This window comes from Ranitomeya imitator, chromosome 3, assembly GCF_032444005.1.
Source record: "Ranitomeya imitator isolate aRanImi1 chromosome 3, aRanImi1.pri, whole genome shotgun sequence".
Classification (NCBI taxonomy): domain Eukaryota; kingdom Metazoa; phylum Chordata; class Amphibia; order Anura; family Dendrobatidae; genus Ranitomeya; species Ranitomeya imitator.
Window position 1 is genome coordinate 532,241,832 of NC_091284.1, and position 20,160 is coordinate 532,261,991.

Genomic DNA, 20,160 nt, shown 5'->3' on the forward strand with positions numbered 1-20,160 from the left:
TGAAATATCACATGGTCATAAGTATTCAGACCCTTTGCTCAGTATTGAGTAGAAGCACCCTTTTGATCTAGTACAGCCATGAATCTTAGGAATGATGCAACAAGTTTTTTCACACCTGGATTTGGGGATCCTCTGACATTCTTCCTTGCAGATCCTCTACAGTTCCGTCAGGTTGGATGGTGAACGTTGGTGGACAGCCATTTTCAGGTCTCTCCAGAGATGCCCAATTGGGTTTAGGTCAGGGCTCTGGCTGGGCTAGTCAAGAATGTTCACAGAGTTGTTCTGAAGCCACACCTCTGTTACTTTAGCTGTGTGCTTAGGGTCATTGTCTTGTTGGAAGGTGAACCTTCGGCCAAGTCTGAGGTCCAGAGCCCTCTGGAAGAGGTTTTCATCCAGGATATCTATGTACTTGGCCGCATTCATGTTTCCTTCAGTGGCAACCAGTCATCCTGCCCCTGCAGATGAAAAACACCCCCATAGCATGATGCTGCTACCACCATGTTTCACTGTTGGGATTGTATTGGGTAGGTGATGAGCATTGCTTGGTTTTCTCCACACATACCACTTAGAATTATCACCAAAAATGTCTATCTTTGTTTCATCAGACCAGAGAATCTAATTTCTCATAGTCTGGAGTTCTTCGTGTGTTTTTTTTAGCAAACTCTATGCAGGCTTTCATATGTCTTGCACTGAGGAGAGGCTTCTTTCGGGCCACTCTGCCATAGAGGCCCGACTGGTGGAGGGCTGCAGTGATAGTTGACTTTGTGGATCTTTCTCCAATCTTCTTACTGCATCTCTGGAGCTCAGCCACCGTGATCTTGGGGTTCTTCTTTACCTCTCTCACCAAGGCTCCTCTCCCACGATTGCTCAGTTTGGCTGGACAGCCAAGTCTAGGAAGACTTCTGGTGGTCCCAAACTTCTTCCATTTAAGGATTATAGCGGCCACAGTGCTCTTAGGAACCTTGAGTACTGCAGAAATTCTTTTGTAATCTTGGCCAGATCTGTGCCTTGCAACAGTACTGTTTATAAGCTCCTTGGCCAGTTTCTTTGACCTCATGATTCTCATGTGGTCTGACATGCACTGTGAGCTGTGAGGTCTTATATAGACAGATGTGTGCTTTTCCAAATCAAGCCCTATCAATTTACGGTAATTAAACAAAGCTGGACTCCAATGAAGGAGTAGAACCATCTCAAGGAGGATGACAAGGAAATGGACAGCATGTGACTTAAATATGAGTGTCTGAGCCAAGGGTCTGAATACTTATGATCATGTGATATTTCAGGTTTTTTTGTTTAATGAATATGCAAACATTTCTACATTTCTGGTGTTTTTTTCAGTCAAGATGGGGTGCAGAGTGTACATTAATGAGAAAAAAATGAACTTTTTTGAATCTACCAAATGGGTGCAATGAAACAAAGAGTGAAAAACTTAAAGGGGTCTGAATACTTTCCATACCCACTGAATATGGATTAAAAACCATGCTTCTTTAAAAACGATGTGGGTATGCCAGTATATAAAAGATGATGTGTGCACATACCTTTTAAAATAGTACAAGGATATTCTTCACCAATATTTTTTTCCAGGAGCCCTAAGGGCTTTGATTCGGCATGAGAAAAAAATTGCAGCATGCTGCAGGTTGCTCCAGATATTGGATTACGCACACCCATTCATTTCTATGGGTGCGTGTGAAACAGCAGGCTGCACTTAAATGTTACCGGAGTGCAGTCTGTCATCAATGGACTCTGACAATGGAGAAGATGGAGAAATTAATTCTCCATCTTCTCCTCACCTGAGCTGCAATTCTCTCATGTAAGAGAATCGGATCACACTAAGCTGACACTGACCAAATTCTGAGTTTGAGCTGTGTCATTAGCATAACCATTCTCCATGTTCTCCGTACCTGTGCTCTGATTCTCCAATGCGAGAGAATTGGATCACACTAGAATGCCAGTGTCATTGGCATAGTAGAGCCGATTCTCTCACATGACAGAATCATGGCTCTTGTGACCCTGTCTTAAAGGCAAACACTCTTTTCTGCTGGGATGGGATTTACCGAAGGCCACCGCACCAGCCTGGACCACCGAACAACCCCTGTGACCACACTCCCCTGTGATCAATCCTCCACCTATGCCGATCTCCCCCCCCCCCCAGTAAGCTGCAAGATGGACCCCCATTTGACACATTTTTTTTTCCTATTTTCCTTCTGAAAATTCTCGGTGCGTCTTATGGTCCGGTGCGTCTTATTGTCTGAAAAATACGGTAATGCACCTGGGACCGAGTAATCCTGTTGCTGCATATACATTAAATGGGAGTATACTCAGGACTACAGAACAGAAGGACTTGGGTATTCTGGTTACAAGTAAGCTGAGCAGCAGTACTCAATGTCAAGCAGCAGCTGCAAAAGCAAACAAGATTTTAGGATGGATAAAAGAGATAAAATCCCACGATCCCAACGTATTATTACCCCTTTATAAATCACAGGGAGGCCACATCTAGAATATGGGATCCGGTTTTGGGCTCCACAAAGGATATTCAGAAGTTAGAATTGATTCAACGATGGGCAACTAGATTATTACTAGGGATGGAAGGCCTCTCATATCAGGAGAGGTTGGAAAAGTTGGGCTTGTCTGGCTTAGGCTGCCGTCACACTAGCAGTATTTGGTCAGTATTTTACATCAGTATTTGTAAGCCAAAACCAGGAGTGGGTGATAAATGCAGAAGTGGTGCATATGTTTCTATTATACTTTTCCTCTAATTGTTCCACTCCTGGTTTTGGCTACAAATACTGATGTAAAATACTGACCACATATTGATAGTGTGATGGCAGCCTTAGAAAAAAGACAGCTCAGATGAGATCTCATTTACATGTATAAATATTTCTGTGGCCAGTACAAAACACTGTTACATGACTTATTCCGTCAAAGACCATACTGAGGACTAGGGTACAATCATTACCGGTGGAAGAAAGGCGATTTCGGCAGCTAAACAGGAAAGGGTTCTTTCCAGTTAGAGCAGTCAGACTGTGGAATGCCCTACCACAGGAGGTAGTAATGGCAGACACTATAACAGCTTTTAAAAAAGGGCTGGACGATTTCCTTGATACACAACATTGCTGGTTATAGCTAAATTAGTGACAAAATGTACAATTGGTGGAGAAAGGTTGAACTTGATGGACCTAGGTGTTTTTTTCAACCTACGTAACTATGTAATCTGTACCAAATCTCCCAATGTCTGACTATTTACTTGCTGACTGCTTATTATATATAATTATAGCACCTTGCAGAATTGTGAATGCAGCTCTGGGCTATAGTATATGCTGTAACTCAGAACTAGTCTGGCAGTGTTGGCAGTTTCCATAACTGCCTTAGATTTTTTTTTCCAGTTGTGACTTATCCATTGTGTTATTGTGAAATTTGCTTTGTCTAGGTGGTGACATGAAGGAAACATTGTGGAATCCTAGTGAAACCCGAAAAGACAGCTCTTCCCAATCTCCTTATGACCTCTCATCCCCAGTGGGGACAGTTTGGACTTTAAACACTCAACTTCCAAAGGCCAACAGTCACCAGCCTCGATCCATATCAGTGTCTGCCATCCCTGTTTCCGAATCACATGGACCTTATGTTTATCCAGACAGCTTCCAAGATCCATTTAGCTCGTCAACACCAAGCAATAGGCTTACACTGAGGACTCCCCATGGGATTACAATAACACCCCCCACCACTCCAATGACAAAGAGACACATGAAAATAAAGCCTCCTCGGACACCGCCACCACCTAGTCGCAAAGTTTTTCAGCAGTTGCTGCCCAACTTTTCAACACTGAAAAGGAGCAAGTCTCATGAATCACAGCTTGGGAATAGAATAGATGAAGTTCCAACTTCAAAGTAAGTGTGGGGTCTTTTGTATGGATTGTAGCAGGATTATTTTTCTATTTACTGTGTTTTATGTATTCTCAGTGAACAGTCATAATATAAACTGTTATCTTAGCCAAGGTGAATACATTTTATATGCATACAGGAAAAGTATTTTGTAGACCATTTAGTCATCGACTATTCAAAATCGTTATTCTCAACATTTTAAATTTTTGAAAAAAATCATAGTTTGCAACTACAGCTTTTAACCTATGCTCCTCTCCACAATTAATGTTCTCACTTGTTATCTGCGTGCAGTCTGTATGCAGTCCATTTTTTTACAGCAGCTATGATTCATTTACAAGACCATTTACATTTTCCTATGTCACAGAATAGCAAAGTGTCTGTAAAAATCCGATGCCATACTGTGGCTCTGTATGGCGTCTGATTGTCTTCACACACCTATAGAGTTGAATGGGTGAGTCTCGACTAGTGTTGAGCCACCTCCCTAGTGTTCGGGTTCGGTTCGTCGAACAGGGACGTGTTCGACGAAATGTTCGTTGAACGTTCGACGAACACCGTCGAACCCCATTGAAACCAATGGCAGGCAAACACAAACACATACAAACACATGGAAAACACATAGAAAACACCTTAAAAGGTGTTCAAAAGCTGAGAAACTGCTCAGAAGACACAACAAACACATGGAAAAGTCACAACTACATATAGTCATGCGAAAAGAAAAGAGGTGGAGGAGATACAGATATAGGCATAGTATAGAAAATGTTCAGCACAGCCTCATAGGGGGAGGTGCATAGAGATAGGTTCCCAAACATTAATATGTGACAATGTTAACAACTAGCACACTCCAAAGAATTGTGATGCAAAAAAGGGTTTGTTTAATATACATACAGTAATAACAAACGTTTCGGTCTGTAATGGACCTTCATCAGTGTGCTAGATTTGTAGCGATCATGGTGTAACCCCAGTAAAAATTAGTCGGTTTCATTTGCATCAAAATTGTGGTGAAATGAGGACTATATACATATACAGTCATGGCCAAAAGTATTGACACCCCTGCAATTCAGTCAGATAATACTCAGTTTCTTCCTGAAAATGATTGCAAACACAAATTATTTGGTATTATCTTCATTTAATTTGTTTAAATGAAAAAACACAAAAAGAATTGTCCTAAAGCCAAAATGGATATAATTCCACACCAAACATAAAAATGGGGGTGGACAAAAGTATTGGCACTGTTCGAAAAATCATGTGATGCTTCTCTAATTTTTGTAATTAACAGCACCTGTAACTTACCTGTGGCACCTAACAGGTATTGGCAATAACTAAATCACACTTGAAGCTAGTTGACATGGTATAAAGTTGACTCAACCTCTGTCCTGGGTCCTAGTGTGTACCACAATGAGCATGGAGAAAAGAAAGAAGACCAAAGAACTGTCTGAGGACTTGAGAAACCAAATTGCGAGGAAGCATGAGCAATCTCAAGGCTACAAGTCCATCTCCAAAGACCTGACTGTTCCTGTGTCTGCCGTGTGCAGTGTCATCAAGAAGTTTAAAGCCCCTGGCACTGTGGCTAACCTCCCTAGATGTGGACGGAAAAGAAAAATTGAAAAGAGATTTCAACGCAAGATTGTGTGGATGTTGGATAAAGAACCTTGACTAACATCCAAACAAGTTCAAGCTGCCCTGCAGTCCGAGGGTACAACAGTGTCAACCCGTACTATCCGTCGGCATCTGAATGAAAAGGGACTGCATGGTAGGAGACCCAGAAAGACCCTACTTCTTACCCCGAGACATAAAAAAGCCAGGCTGGAGTTTGCCAAAACTTACCTGAAAAAGCCTAAAACGTTTTGGAAGAATGTTCTCTGGTCAGATGAGACAAAAGTAGAGCTTTTTGGGCAAAGGCATCAACATAGAATTTACAGGAGAAAAAAAGAGGCATTCAAAGAAAAGAACACGGTCCCTACAGTCAAACATGGCGGAGGTTCCCTGATGTTTTGGGGTTGCCTTGCTGCCTCTGGCACTGGAGTGCTTGACCGTGTGCATAGCATTATGAAGTCTGAAGACTACCAACAAATTTTGCAGCATAATGTAGGGCCCAGTGTGAGAAAGCTGGGTCTCCCTCAGAGGTCATGGGTCTTCCTCCAGCAGGACAATGACCCAAAACACACTTCAAAAAGCACTAGAAAATGGTTTGAGAGAAAGCACTGGAGACTTCTAAGGTGGCCAGCAATGAGTCCAGACTTGAATCCCATAGAACACCTGTGTAGAGCTCTAAAAATTGCAGTTTGGAGAAGGCACCCTTCAAATATCAGGGACCTGGAGCAGTTTGCCAAAGAAGAATGGTCTAAAATTCCAGCAGAGGATTGTAAGAAACTCATTGATGGTTACCGGAAGCGGTTGGTCGCAGTTATTTTGGCTAAAGGTTGTGCAACCAAGTATTAGGCTGAGGGTGCCAATACTTTTGTCTGGCCCATTTTTTGAGTTTTGTGTGAAATGATCAATGTTTTGCTTTTTGCTTCATTCTCTTTTGTGTTTTTTCATTTAAGACAAATTAAATGAAGATAATAATACCAAAGAATTTGTGTTTGCAATCATTTTCAGGAAGAAAATGAGTATTATCTGACAGAATTGCCGGGGTGTCAATACTTTTGGCCATGACTGTATGTATAGGTACGAATACATATAGCAGCCAGTATTAGGTGGCAGGTCAGTCATGTGAGCGGAAGAGAGAAGCCGATACCGCGTAGTGCCCGTGCTTCTCTCTTGCGCTCACAGGACTGACCTGCCACCTAATACTGGCTGCTATATGTATACGTACCTATACATATATTATTATTATTACCGTATATACTCGAGTATAAGCTGACCCGACTAAAAGCCGACCCCCCTAATTTTGCCACAAAAAACTGGGAAAACTTATTGACTCGAGTATAAGCCTAGGGTGGAAAATGCAGCAGCTACCGGTTAATGTCAAAAATAAAAATAGATACCAATAAAAGTAAAATTAATTGAGACGTCAGTAGGTTAAGTGTTTTTGAATATCCATATTGAATCAGGAGCCACATATAATGCTCCATACAGTTCATTATTGCCCCATAGATGCTCCATATAAAGCTGTGCCCCATATACAATGCTCTGCACCGTTCATTATTGCCCCATAGCTGTGCCATATAGTGCTCTGCACCGTTCATTATTGCCCCATAGCTGTGCCATATACTGCTCTGCACCGTTCATTATTGCCCCATAGCTGTGCCATATACTGCTCTGCACCGTTCATTTTTGTCCCATAGCTCTGCCATATAGCGCTCTGCACCGTTCATTATTGCCCCATAGCTGTGCCATATAGTGCTCTGCACCATTCATTATTGCCCCATAGCTGTGCCATATAGTGCTCTGCACCGTTCATTTTTGCCCCATAGCTGTGCCATATAGTGCTCTGCACCGTTCATTATTGCCCCATAGCTGTGCCATATAGTGCTCTGCACCGTTCATTATTGCCCCATAGCTGTGCCATATAGTGCTCTGCACCGTTCATTTTTGTCCCATAGCTCTGCCATATAGTGATCTGCAGCGTTCATTTTTGTCCCATAGGTGTGCCATGTAGTGCTCTGCACCGTTCATTATTGCCCCATAGCTGTGCCATATAGTGCTCTGCACCGTTCATTATTGCCCCATAGCTGTGCCATATAGTGCTCTGCACCGTTCATTATTGTCCCATAGCTGTGCCATATAATGCTCTGCACTGATCATTTTTGTCCCATAGCTCTGCCATATAGCGCTCTGCACCGTTCATTTTTGTCCCATAGCTCTGCCATATAGCGCTCTGCACCGTTCATTATTGCCCCATAGCTGTGCCATATAGTGCTCTGCACCGTTCATTTTTGTCCCATAGCTGTGCCATATAGTGGTCTGTACCGTTCATTATTGCCCTATTGATGTACCATATAAAGCTGTGCCATTGCTGCTGCTGCAATAAAAAAAAAAATGCCATACTCACCTCTCTTGCTTGCAGCTCCCAGCGTCCGGTCCCGGCGTCTCTCCACACTGACTGATCAGGCAGAGGGCGGCGCGCACACTATATGCGTCATCGCGCCCTCTGACCTGCACAGTCAGAGTGGAGAGACGCCGGGAAGATGGAGCGGCGCCGGCGTGTGGAACGGGGATAGGTGAATATGCGATACTTACCTGCTCCCGGCGTCCCGCTCCTTCTCCCGGACAGCTGGTCTTCGGTGCCGCAGCCTTTTCCTCTATCAGCGGTCACCGTTACCGCTGATTAGAGAAATGAATATGCGGCTCCACCCCTATGGGAGTGGAGTCCATATTCATTTTTCTAATGAGCGGTCCCACGTGACCGCTGAAGAGGGGAAGAGCTGCAGCACCCGAAGACAGTGTGACGGGCAGGGGGAGCGCCAGGATCGCCGGGACTAAGTAAGTATGCCTCAGCGCCCTCACCCGCCGACCCTGCCACCCACCGTGACTCGAGTATAAGCCGAGAGGGGCACTTTCAGCCCAAAAATTTGGGCTGAAAATCTCGGCTTATACTCGAGTATATACTTTATTTATTGTTATAGCGCCATTTATTCCATGGCGCTTTACATGTGAGGAGGGGAATACATAATAAAAACAAGTACAATAATCTTAAACAATACAAGTCATAACTGGTACAGGAGGAGAGAGGACCCTGCCCGCGAGGGCTCACAATCTACAATATGTATATAGTCCTCATTTCACCACAATTTTGATGCAAATGAAACCGACTAATTTTTACTGGGGTTACACCGTGTTCGCTACAAATCTAGCACACTGATGAAGGTCCATTACAGACCGAAACGTTTGTGATTACTGTATGTATATTAAACAAACCCCTTTTTGCATCACAATTCTTTGGAGTGTGCTAGTTGTTAACATTGTCACAGATATAGGCATGTCAAGCCCTTCTAATATCAAGAAAGCTGGAGTAAAAATCTAAACTCACTCTACTATGTACTGTACCTCCTTTGACGAGGCAATCAGGCGGGTCAAGAAGTTGGTAAGGGGCACCCTAATGGCCAAAACAGACATTCAGGGGGCATTCCGGTTACTACCTGTGCCTCCCAATGGTATCCTCCCATTGGGCTGCTTCTGTGAAGGAGCATACTACATAGATCGCTGTTTGCCCATGGGGTGCTCCATACCATGCTCACTATTTGAGGCGTTTAGTTGTTTCCTTGAATGTGTCATCATGGACGTTTGTAAGGCGGCACATATTATCCATTACCTTGAACTTCTTATGCCTGGGCCCAAAAGATTCGACACAGTGTGAAAACTCGCGGTACTCCACCTCTGAGAAGGAGAGATCTGGAGGGAGAGTGGACACCCCAGAGCCGAGGGGTTAGATTGAGAAAGAAAGAAGGCGGTGTAGCTTGCTTCATGGGTGGGGTACTCTGCTGTGTAGCAGAAATTGCTACTAGACCCAAAAGGATTTCCTGAGCCAAATGCTGTTAAAAAATAGTACTTAGGTAAACAGGCGGTATAGCTTGCTTCATGGGTGAAGTACGCTGCTGAGTAGCACCAAATTCTATTAGGCCCAAAAGGATTTCCTGGGCTAGAAGCGGTTACAAAATAGTAGTTAGGTAAACAGGCGGTGTAGCTTGCTTCATGGGTGGGGTACTCTGCTGAGTTGCACCAAATTCTACTAGGCCCAAAATGATTTCCTGGGCTAGATGCCGTTAAAAAATAGTACTTAGGTAAACAGGCGGTGTAGCTTGCTTCATGGGTGAAGTATGCTGCTGAGTAGCACCAAATTCTATTAGGCCCAAAAGGATTTCCTGGGCTAGATGCGGTTACAAAATAGTAGTTACGTAAACAGGTGGTGTAGCTTGCTTCATGGGTGGGGTACGCTGCTGAGTTGCACCAAATTCTGCTAAGCCCAAAAGGATTTCTTGGGCTAGATGCCGTTAAAAAATAGTACTTAGGTAAACAGGCGGTGTAGCTTGCTTCATGGGTGGGGTACTCTGCTGAGTAGCACACTGATGAAGGTCCATTACAGACCGAAACATTTGTGATTTACTGTATGTATATTAAACCCGTTTTTGCATCACAATTCTTTGGAGTGTGCTAGTTGTTAACATTGTCACAGATATAGGCATGTCATGCCCTTCTAAAATCAAGAAAGGCTGGAGTAAATATCTAAACTCACTCTACCAACACCCAGACGTCTTGACAAAAAAATAAAAAAAGAAATATCTTTAGGTAGAATGTTCAGAACACTTTCCTTAGAAGTCGTAGTGTTACCCCCGTTGGGAGTTGTGCCAAAAAATGAACCCAATACATTCAGACTAATCCACCATTTGTCATATCTAAGGGGCAGGTCAGTAAACGACAACATCGATGCGGAACCAAGTACAGTACTATGTACTGTACCTCCTTTGACGAGGCAATCAGGCGGGTCAAGAAGTTGGTAAGGGGCACCCTAATGGCCAAAACAGACATTCAGGGGGCGTTCCGGTTACTACCTGTGCCTCCCAATAGTGTCCTCCCATTGGGCTGCTTCTGTGAAGGAGCATACTACATAGATCGCTGTTTGCCCATGGGGTGCTCCATATCATGCTCACTATTTGAGGCGTTTAGTTGCTTTCTTGTATGTGTCATCATGGACGTTTGTAAGGCGGCACATATTATCCATTACCTTGAACTTCTTATGCCTGGGCCCAAAAGATTCGCCACAGTGTGAAAACACGCGGTACTCCACCTGTGAGAAGGAGAGAGCTGGAGGGAGAGTGGACTGTTATGAACAGGTAATTCAGAACCACAATGGACCTTGAAGTTCAGAGCACACAAGGTGACCTGACATTTACCAAAAACATGGGACGAGCTCTGAGACGTGGAAACTCTGCTGACCGCAATCCCTAATCCTATCACACCACACTAGAGGTAGCCGTGGATTGCGCCTAACGCTCCCTATGCAACTCGGCACAGCCTGAGAAACTAACTAGCCCTGAAGATAGAAAAATAAGCCTACCTTGCCTCAGAGAAATTCCCCAAAGGAAAAGGCAGCCCCCACATATAATGACTGTGAGTAAAGATGAAATACAAACACAGAGATGAAATAGATTTAGCAAAGTGAGGCCCGACTTACTGAATAGACCGAGGATAGGAAAGATAGCTTTGCGGTCAACACAAAAACCTACAAACAACCACGCAGAGGGGCAAAAAGACCCTCCGCACCGACTAACGGTACGGAGGTGCTCCCTCTGCGTCTCAGAGCTTCCAGCAAGCAAGAAAAACCAATATAGCAAGCTGGACAGAAAATATAGCAAACAAAAATAACACAAGCAGAACTTAGCTTATGCAGGATAGAGAGGCCACAGGAACGATCCAGGAGGAAACAAGACCAATACTAGAATATTGACTGGAGGCCAGGATCAAAGCACCAGGTGGAGTTAAATAGAGCAGCACCTAACGACTTAACCTCATCACCTGAGGAAGGAAACTCAGAAGCCGCAGTACCACTCTCATCCACCAAAGGAAGCTTATAGACAGAACCAGCCGCAGTGCCACTCACGACCACAGGAGGGAGCTTGGCCACAGAATTCACAACAGTGGACACCCCAGAGCCGAGGGGTTAGATTGAGAAAGAAAGAAGGCGGTGTAGCTTGCTTCATGGGTGGGGTACTCTGCTGAGTAGCAGAAATTGCTACTAGACCCAAAAGGATTTCCTGGGCCCAATGCTGTTAAAAAATAGTACTTAGGTAAACAGGCGGTATAGCTTGCTTCATGGGTGGGGTACGCTGCTCAGTTGCACCAAATTCCACTAGGCCCAAAAGGATTTCCTGGGCTAGATGCCACTGCAAAATAGTAGTTAGGTAAACAGGCGGTGTAGCTTGCTTCATGGGTGGGGTACGCTGCTGAGTTGCACCAAATTCTACTAGGCCCAAAAGGATTTCTTGGGCTAGATGCCGTTAAAAATTAGTACTTAGGTAAACAGGCGGTGTAGCTTGCTTCATGGGTGGGGTACCCTGCTGAGTAGCACCAAATTCTACTTGGCCCAAAAGTATTTCCTGGGCTTGATGCCACTACAAAATAGTAGTTAGGTAAACAGGCGGTGTAGCTTGCTTCATGGGTGGGGTACTCTGCTGAGTAGCACAAAATGCTATTAGGTACAAAACGATTTCCTGGGCTAGATGCAGTTAAAAATTAGTAATTAGATTAACAGGCGGTGTAGCTTGCTTCATGGGTGGGGTACGCTGCTGAGTATCACTAAATTCTACTAGGCCCAAAAGGATTTCCCGGGCTAGATGCCGTTACAAAATAGTAGTTAGGTAAACAGGCGACGTAGCTTGCTTCATGGGTGAAGTACGCTGCTGAGTAGCACCAAATTCTACTAGGCCCAAAAGGATTTTCTGGGCTAGATACCGTTAAAAAATAGTACTTAGGTAAACAGGCGGTATAGCTTGCTTCATGGGTGGGGTACTCTGTTGAGTAGCACAAATTGGTATTGGGTACAAAACGATAGTACTTAGGTAAACAGGCAGTGGGTGGCTGGGCTACCCTGCTGACTAGCAGACACTGAAGCTTTGGAGCAGACCTCTGAATCCCAGGCCATAGTATGAGGATGCAACTCTGCAGATGACCCCACCCACCTGGAATTGACGATGGCAACGTCATGTAAAACTCAGCAAGGGGACTAAATAAAAGAGTCTCCATTTTTTCCAAAAAATCGGCCACAGACACCACTTAAGTGGCATCAATTTCGCCAGAGTTTTTTTAAAATGGTTGGTGAGGTGATTTTCAAAAATCATCAAGCTTTTAGTCTCCCCAAGATGACACAGGGGTAGAAAATTCCTTGCGGATCCAGGATTTGTTCATCTTGATGAACGTTAGTCTGTCTACATTTTCACTGGACAGCCGCGTGCACTTATCTGTCAGTACACCACCAGCAGCGCTGAACACACGCTGGCTGTGGGGCACAACAAGATCTCCAAGGCGTGAGTGGCGAGATCAGGCCATTTTTCAAGATTGGAAGCCCAAAATGACCAAGGGTCCAGTTCCACAGTCATGGCATCGATGTTAACTTGGAGATACTCTTGTACCATCCTCTCTAGGCGTTGGCTGTGCGTCAGACTTCTTGTCTCCTGTGGCCTTGCAAAGGATGGTCTAAAAAAAATCTTGAAACGATTGGAAAAAATTGCTGTTACCCCCAGATACGATGTTACTGTTACGGTTTGAGTGATGACTCGATAGTCCCACGGTTGGCAAGTTAGAAGTCAGAGATTGACTACGTGCACCACTGGTGTTTTGTGGAAAAGCAGATGTTAGATTCTGTAACAGTGTCTGCTGATACTCCTGCATGCGTGAATACCTTACTATGGCAGGAATTATTTCGCCAAATTTGCTTTTGTATCGGGGATCTAAGAGTGTGGCAACCCAGTAGTCAACATTACTTCGGATTCTGGCAATCCGAGGGTCATGTTGCAGGTAGTGCAGCAAGAAGGCACTCATGTGTCTTGCACATCCAGGAGGACCAAGTCCTTGTTGTCTTGGTGGTGGCGAGGTGAGAATCATGCTTCCTTCGTCTGCCCTCTCCCCCAACCTCGCACAACTGAAATTTGATCAAGGTCTCACTCATCTGATGAGTCTTCCATGCCCAGCGCCAGTTCGTCCTCCACTTCTTCCTCGCCTCCTGCACCTTCCTCAACAATTTGGCTGCTACCATGCGCCATCGGTAATCCCTCTCCCCCAGCCTCCAATGCCAGCCGCCTTGGTGCTGCCAACCTTCTTGACCTTGGAGATATGATCCCTTCCGCATACGACTCCTCCTGTTCCTCCTCCTCCTCCTCCTCTTGTTCCACCACCTGACTCCGAACACTGTGTAAGGTGTGCTCCAGCATGTAAATCACCGGAATGGTCATGCTGATAATGGCATCATCAGCACTAAACATCTTCATTGCTATTTCAAAATTGTGCAGAAGGGTGCATAGGTCCCTGATCTGAGACCACTCCTGCAGCGTGATTTGCCCCACCTCTTGATCTCGTTGGCCCAGGCTATACGTCATAACGTATTGCACCAGGGCTCGTCAGTGCTGCCACAGTCGCTGCAACATGTGCAGAGTTGAATTCCACCGTGTGGGCACATCGCATTTCAGCCGATGGACTGGCAGGTCCAACAACTTCTGTAGAGATGCAAGTCGTCGAGCTGTGGGATGCGAACGGCGGAAGTGAGCACACAGCGACCGTGCCCCCTGCAGAAGCCCATCTAGTCCGGGATAGTGGGATAAAAATTGCTGGACAACCAGGTTCAAAACGTGAGCCATACGAGGCACGTTTGTGACATTGCCCCGGCGAAGGGCCGCACCCAGGTTTGCAGCATTGTCGCACACAGCCTTCCCTGGCTGCAGGTTGAGTGGAGACAACCATTGATGGGACTCGGTCTCCAGAGCTGACCACAACTCCTCAGCTGTGTGACTCACATTTCCCAGACATTTCAATGTAAACACTGCCTGATGCCGTTGAGCCCTGGTGACAGCATAGTGAGGAGGTGTGCAGGATTCCTTCTGCGCAGTTACAACGCGGGTGGCATTACCAGACAGGCTTTGGGTGCAGGGGGAGGACCGAGAGGAGGTTGAGGAGGTGCATGTTGTCGCATGTCGTTGCAACATGCGTGTCGCATGTTGTCACATGCTGTCGCATGTTGCATGATGTCGCATGCCGCATGTCGCCGCATGCCGCATGTTGTTGCATGTTGTCACATTTCGCCGCATGCCACATGTTGTTGCATGGCGCATGTTGCTGCATGTCGACGCATGGTGCATGTTGTCGCATGTCATCGCATGCTGTCGCATGTCGTCCTGTGTCATCATCATCCTGTGTGTTCTCACACCCGTCGTCCTCAGGGCCAACCTCTTCCTGCCCCGACCGAAAAGTCAAGTTTTCGTTCCAATCAGGTATCTCAGTCTCATCATCATCTTCCTCATTGTCTCCACCAACAGGAGTTACAGTTTTGGAACGAGGGTCTACATTATGCTCAGAACCTTCTTCATCTGGACCTGGATCCAGATTCTGGGCATTAATGCAGATTATTTCCTCGTCTGGATTCACAGAAGCTCTGGAGCAGACCTCTGATTCCCAGGCTACAGTATGCGTAAACAGCTCTACAGACTCAACCATGTGTGTTACCTCATGCTCAGACGGGCAGCTGGAGACTTGGGAGCTATGAGGAAGCAAGTGCGATTGGGGTGACAACTCTGAGGACTTGAGTAGTTGTGATGTTCAAGTTGACATGGAGGAGAGCCAACTTGAACGAGCACTTGATATCCGTTCAAGCACCTGCTGTTTTTGTGCCTCATCTGGAATTTTTGGCAATGCTTGTAGCGATGGTCGTAAGAAAGGGATCATATCAGATTGTCCACGAAAAGAAGTAGACATCTTACTTTGGCTGGAAGATGGTCTTTCTTCTGCAGATGTTACTGTTGCTTTACCACCTACCCCACGGACACAACCTTTTTTTCCCTTTCCAACACGTCTATTCCCCTTTCCACCAGCAGCAGGCCTTTTGCCACTCATTTTAGTGCTTAACTAATTGGCAACTCTGTATCTGTAGTTGTTGGCACAACAACCGATGGATGAAAACCGAGCAGAACTGAGTGGCCAAACTGTGGTATTAGGCCCAAAACTATTAACTGGATTAGATGCAGTGAAAATTGAGATACACAGGCGGTGTAGTTAGTTTCACAGGTGGGCTACTCTGCTGACGTGCAGTCACTGCTCCTAGGCCCTAAACTATTAACTGGATTAGATGCAGTGAAAATTGAGATACACAGGCGGTGTAGTTAGTTTCACAGGTGGGCTACTCTGCTGACGTGCAGACACTGCTCCTAGGCCCTAAACTATTAACTGGATTAGATGCAGTGAAAATAGGGATACAAAGGTGGTGTAGTTAGTTTCACAGGCGGGCTACTCTGCTGACGTGCAGACACTGCTCCTAGGCCCTAAACTATTAACTGGATTAGATGCAGTGAAACTAGAGATACACAGGCGGTATAGTTAGTTTTACAGGTGGGCTACTCTGCTGACGTGCAGACACTGCTCCTAGGCCCAAAACTATTAACTTGGTTAGATGCAGTAAAAATTGAGATACACAGGCTGTGTAGCTAGCTTCACAGGCTGGCTACTCAGATGACTATCAAACAATGCTACTAGCCCAAAAGGATTGGCTGAGCTAGATTACACCAACTGCTGTGACAAACACTTGCACAGCACTGGCACAGACCTGCCTGGCAAACAGTGCTATTAACTGCTGTAACCTACCCTGAAAAGGGCTGATATTACAACTAGTCCCGACTCCTCCTGATTCCCTAAACCTATCTCTCTGACAATTCGCTCCAAAAAAACACTCTTTGTCTGTATAGCGGCCACAGCAGCAGCGGTGCCGTCTAACACTAAGCTGCAGCAGTGAGGAAATGGTGGCGACGGAGCAAATGGCTGGTTCTTATAGGGCAAGGACATGTGACATACACAGCCAATGACACATGCCCTTGCTTGTGTGCATCACATGCACATTGCTGCGTGTGTGTGTGCACTGCTGATAGGCTGAGAGACTGCACCGCCCCACTGTAAATGCGGGAAAGAAAAAAAATGGAGATCGGCATTATTTCAGCACAGATCTATCCCCCGCCCACTATACACTGAAACAGTCTATTAACAATGATAAACAGTTTTAATGTGCAAATCAAGCAAGATTTTTGGTGAACGAACAGTTATCGAACATAAACTCGAACAGCCGAATTTTAAGCAAATTGTTCGGGTTCGTTGAACGACTCGAACACCGCCCAAAACAGCTCGAATTTGAGATTGGTGAACAGTTCGACTCGAACACTGCTCATCTCTAGTCTCAACCAATTTGTGGTAGAAGCTAGTGCATACTGTGAGTTTTTTCACTTCTGATTAGGTCAGTGAAAAAAATTGCTCATCTACAGCTGTCCGAGTGCTATCCACTTTTTTTCACAGACAGCACTCAGACCGAAAATATAGATGTATGAACGAGCCCTGATGAAGAGAGCAGCAGGGAGGTAAAAGAGGTTGTATATGGCAGATAAGAGCATGGAGAGGAAAGAAAGCATTCAGGGAGGGGAATTCATACAAGCCGATACTAGTTTAGATAGGAAAGCAGAAGACCTAAGACAGCACAGAAGATCCCTCTTTGAGCTACAGATATAGAAACTAACATAGAAATTGAACTGTGCTTGTTTATCCAAACAAGTGAGAGCAGCATTACCTTCGACACACATACCTCAAATCCCATGTATTAGGCTACATTCACACTAGCGAATTACATGATAAAACATCACATAGCACTCGGATCAGGATTAGCCTATATGCACATGTTGCGGATTCGTGTGCAGATTTTTCCACACCGTTTTTGCAAAATCCGCAGGTAAAACGCACTGATTTCCTGCGGTTTTTGTGTGGATTCCACCTGCGGTTTTACACCTGCGGATTCCTATTGAGGAGCAGGTGTAAAACCACCTCGGAATCCGCACAAAGAATTGACATGCTGCAGAATAAACAACGCAGCGTTTCCACGCAGTATTTTCCGCAGCATCTGCACTGCGGATTTTGTTTTCCATAGTTTTACATGGTACTGTACAACGCATGGAAAACAGCTGCAGATACGCAGCAGCCTATCCGCAATGATCCGCAGCAAAATCCGCAATGTGTGCACATAGCCTTGTACTACAAGGCAGCTCAGATCTGCGATTGTTTTCTCATGTCGATTTGGCATGACAAAACAATTGCATCATGCTGTGAGTGCATCTAAGAATCGGATCGCACCTACCCATACAAGTCTTCAGGTGCATGTGAAACATTGCACTCCACGCGGATGTCATTCAAGTGCAGTCCGATTTCCGCGGATGTCGGTAATGGAGAAGATGGAGAAATTACTTTCTCCGTCTCCTCCGCACTTGTGTTATGATCCTTCGAGATCCAACTCTTGACAGAGTTTTAGCCGAGTGTCATTTGCATAATCGGCCCCAATTCTGTCACACGAGAGAACATACGCTCATCTGACTCCAGCCTCTTTGGGAGATACATATCCACAGCAAAGTCTGAAACTAGGTGCAGGTAGTAAACTGCATATGAGAGGTCTGAAAATAAATGAACATTGTAATCTGACATTTAGTGCAACTTTTTTTCTTAACTTGAGTTAACCACTAACAAGTAGAAAAAAAACCAAAGGTATCCATAGCTTTTAACCTCTTTCCATTGCAGCCATTTTCATTTTTTATATAGTCTTTTTCATCCCATTTCCAAGATGCCATGTGTTTTTAATTTGTTTGTCAACAAAGTCGTGCAAGGGCTTATTTTTTCTTGGTAATTTTTGTGCTACTTTTTATTTACCATAAAATGTATAGAAGTCTGGTAGGTATGTGACAACCCCAATAAACAACACAATTAACATACCGTATATACTCGAGTATAAGCCAAGTTTTTCAGCCCATTTTTTTAAGCTTAAGACTCGGCTTATACTCGAGTCTTTGTCCCAGGGGTCAGCGGGGCAGGAGTGGCGGCTGTCACATCATACTCACCTGCAAGGCTGGACTGGGACTAAAATTCAGCCCTGGCATTTGAAGTTACACAGGTCCACTTGTCACATGGTGACTGTATGATATCTTTGTACACTTGTAGGTTACAAGAAGTGAGCGGAGTGTATCACTACTATATAACATATAATCACAGCTGTATCCAGCATTACAGCTCGGTCCTATTTATGGCTTTTAGTTGCAGTACCAAGAAAAGCCGCTACTTTACCTACATAACTGGATCTCGTAGATAATGAAGGGATTGAGACGACCAAAGGCTATGGAACCTCATTCTGATGCTCCATAAACTTTGCCTACAGCCACTTTTGGTTCTGCTGTGCAACACGAGACCCGGTGACTCTGAAGAGCGGTGACATCAGTAATGTCACCGCTCTTCAGATATTCCGGGTCTTGCGCTGCGCTCGGCGACTGTGAAGAGCGGTATTGTTACTACCGTCTCCGCTCTTCAGAGTCGCTGGGTCTCGCCAGGTCTGGGCTAGTAGTGGGGGTGTCTGATAGACACCTCTCCATTACTTACACCAGGGATTGATAGCAGCTGACATTACACAGCTGACATCAACCCTAAAAATTATTACACATACCAGAATTTAATGCTCTGGTGGCTGGGAAAAGCAGTAGAGTTAGCGCTATTCCCAGGCACCGGGTGCTAACTACAACTGTTATCATCCTTGCCTGGTCTCCCTGCGAAGCACTTCGGCTGTATTTACATGCTCTGATCTCAGGCCACTAAACAAGTGTGATCGACAATACTGAAGTCGTTTCCTTGTTTCCTGGCCTCTTTGCACCAACTTGAGAAAGAATGAAGGGAACAGAACAATCACAATTAGATCAATCTGTCCCCATACAGCATCATGTTATCAGCAGCACATCTACAGTTTACACCGGCGATGTGCTGCTGAGAACAAGGATTTCTGTTCCCACATAAACAATCCAATCACTCGATGAATAGGCAACATTTTGCTTGTTTAGTATAATACACCTCATAGTCCTCCATATATTATAATGTGCACTTCAGTCCTCCATATAGTATAATACACTCCTCAGTCCTCCATATAGTATAATACACTCCCCATAGTCCTCCATATAAGTATAATACACTCCTCATAGTCCTCCATATATTAAAATACACTGCAATTCCTCCATATAGTATAATACACTCCTCAGTCCTCCACATAGTATAATACACTGCTCTGTCCTCTATATAGTATAATACACTCCTCAGTCCTCCATATAGTATAATACACTCCTCAGTTCTCCATATAGTATAATACACTCCTCAGTCCTCCATATAGTATAATACACTCCTCAGTCCTCCATATAGTATAATACACTCCTCAGTCCTCCATATAGTATAATATACTCCTCAGTCCTCCATATAGTATAATACACTCCCCATAGTCCTCCATATAATAATAATAATAATAATCTTTATTTTTATATAGCGCTAACATATTCCGTAGCGCTTTACAGGTTACACACATTATCATCGCTGTCCCCGACGGGGCTCACAATCTAAATAGTATAATACACGCCTCATAGTCCTCCATATATTAAAATACACTGCAATTCCTCCATATAGTATAATACACTCCTCAGTCCTCCAAATAGTATAATACATTCCTCAGTCCTCCAAATAGTATAATACATTCCTCATAGTGCTCCATATAGTATAATGCCCCGCCATTGTCATCCATGTAGTACAATTC

The 20,160-nt window shown here is 44.7% G+C and overlaps 1 protein-coding gene across 2 annotated transcripts in view; it reads left to right on the forward strand.

Moving 5' to 3' along the window:
* KSR1 (kinase suppressor of ras 1) overlaps positions 1 to 20,160 on the forward strand; it is a 313,042-nt gene that overhangs the window by 220,856 nt on the left and 72,026 nt on the right. For both annotated transcript variants that reach the window (XM_069757808.1, XM_069757809.1), the window contains exons 4-5: positions 3,428 to 3,884; positions 13,058 to 13,064. In XM_069757808.1, the coding sequence (XP_069613909.1) occupies positions 3,428 to 3,884; positions 13,058 to 13,064 (464 nt within the window). The remainder of the gene's footprint in view (positions 1 to 3,427; positions 3,885 to 13,057; positions 13,065 to 20,160) is intronic.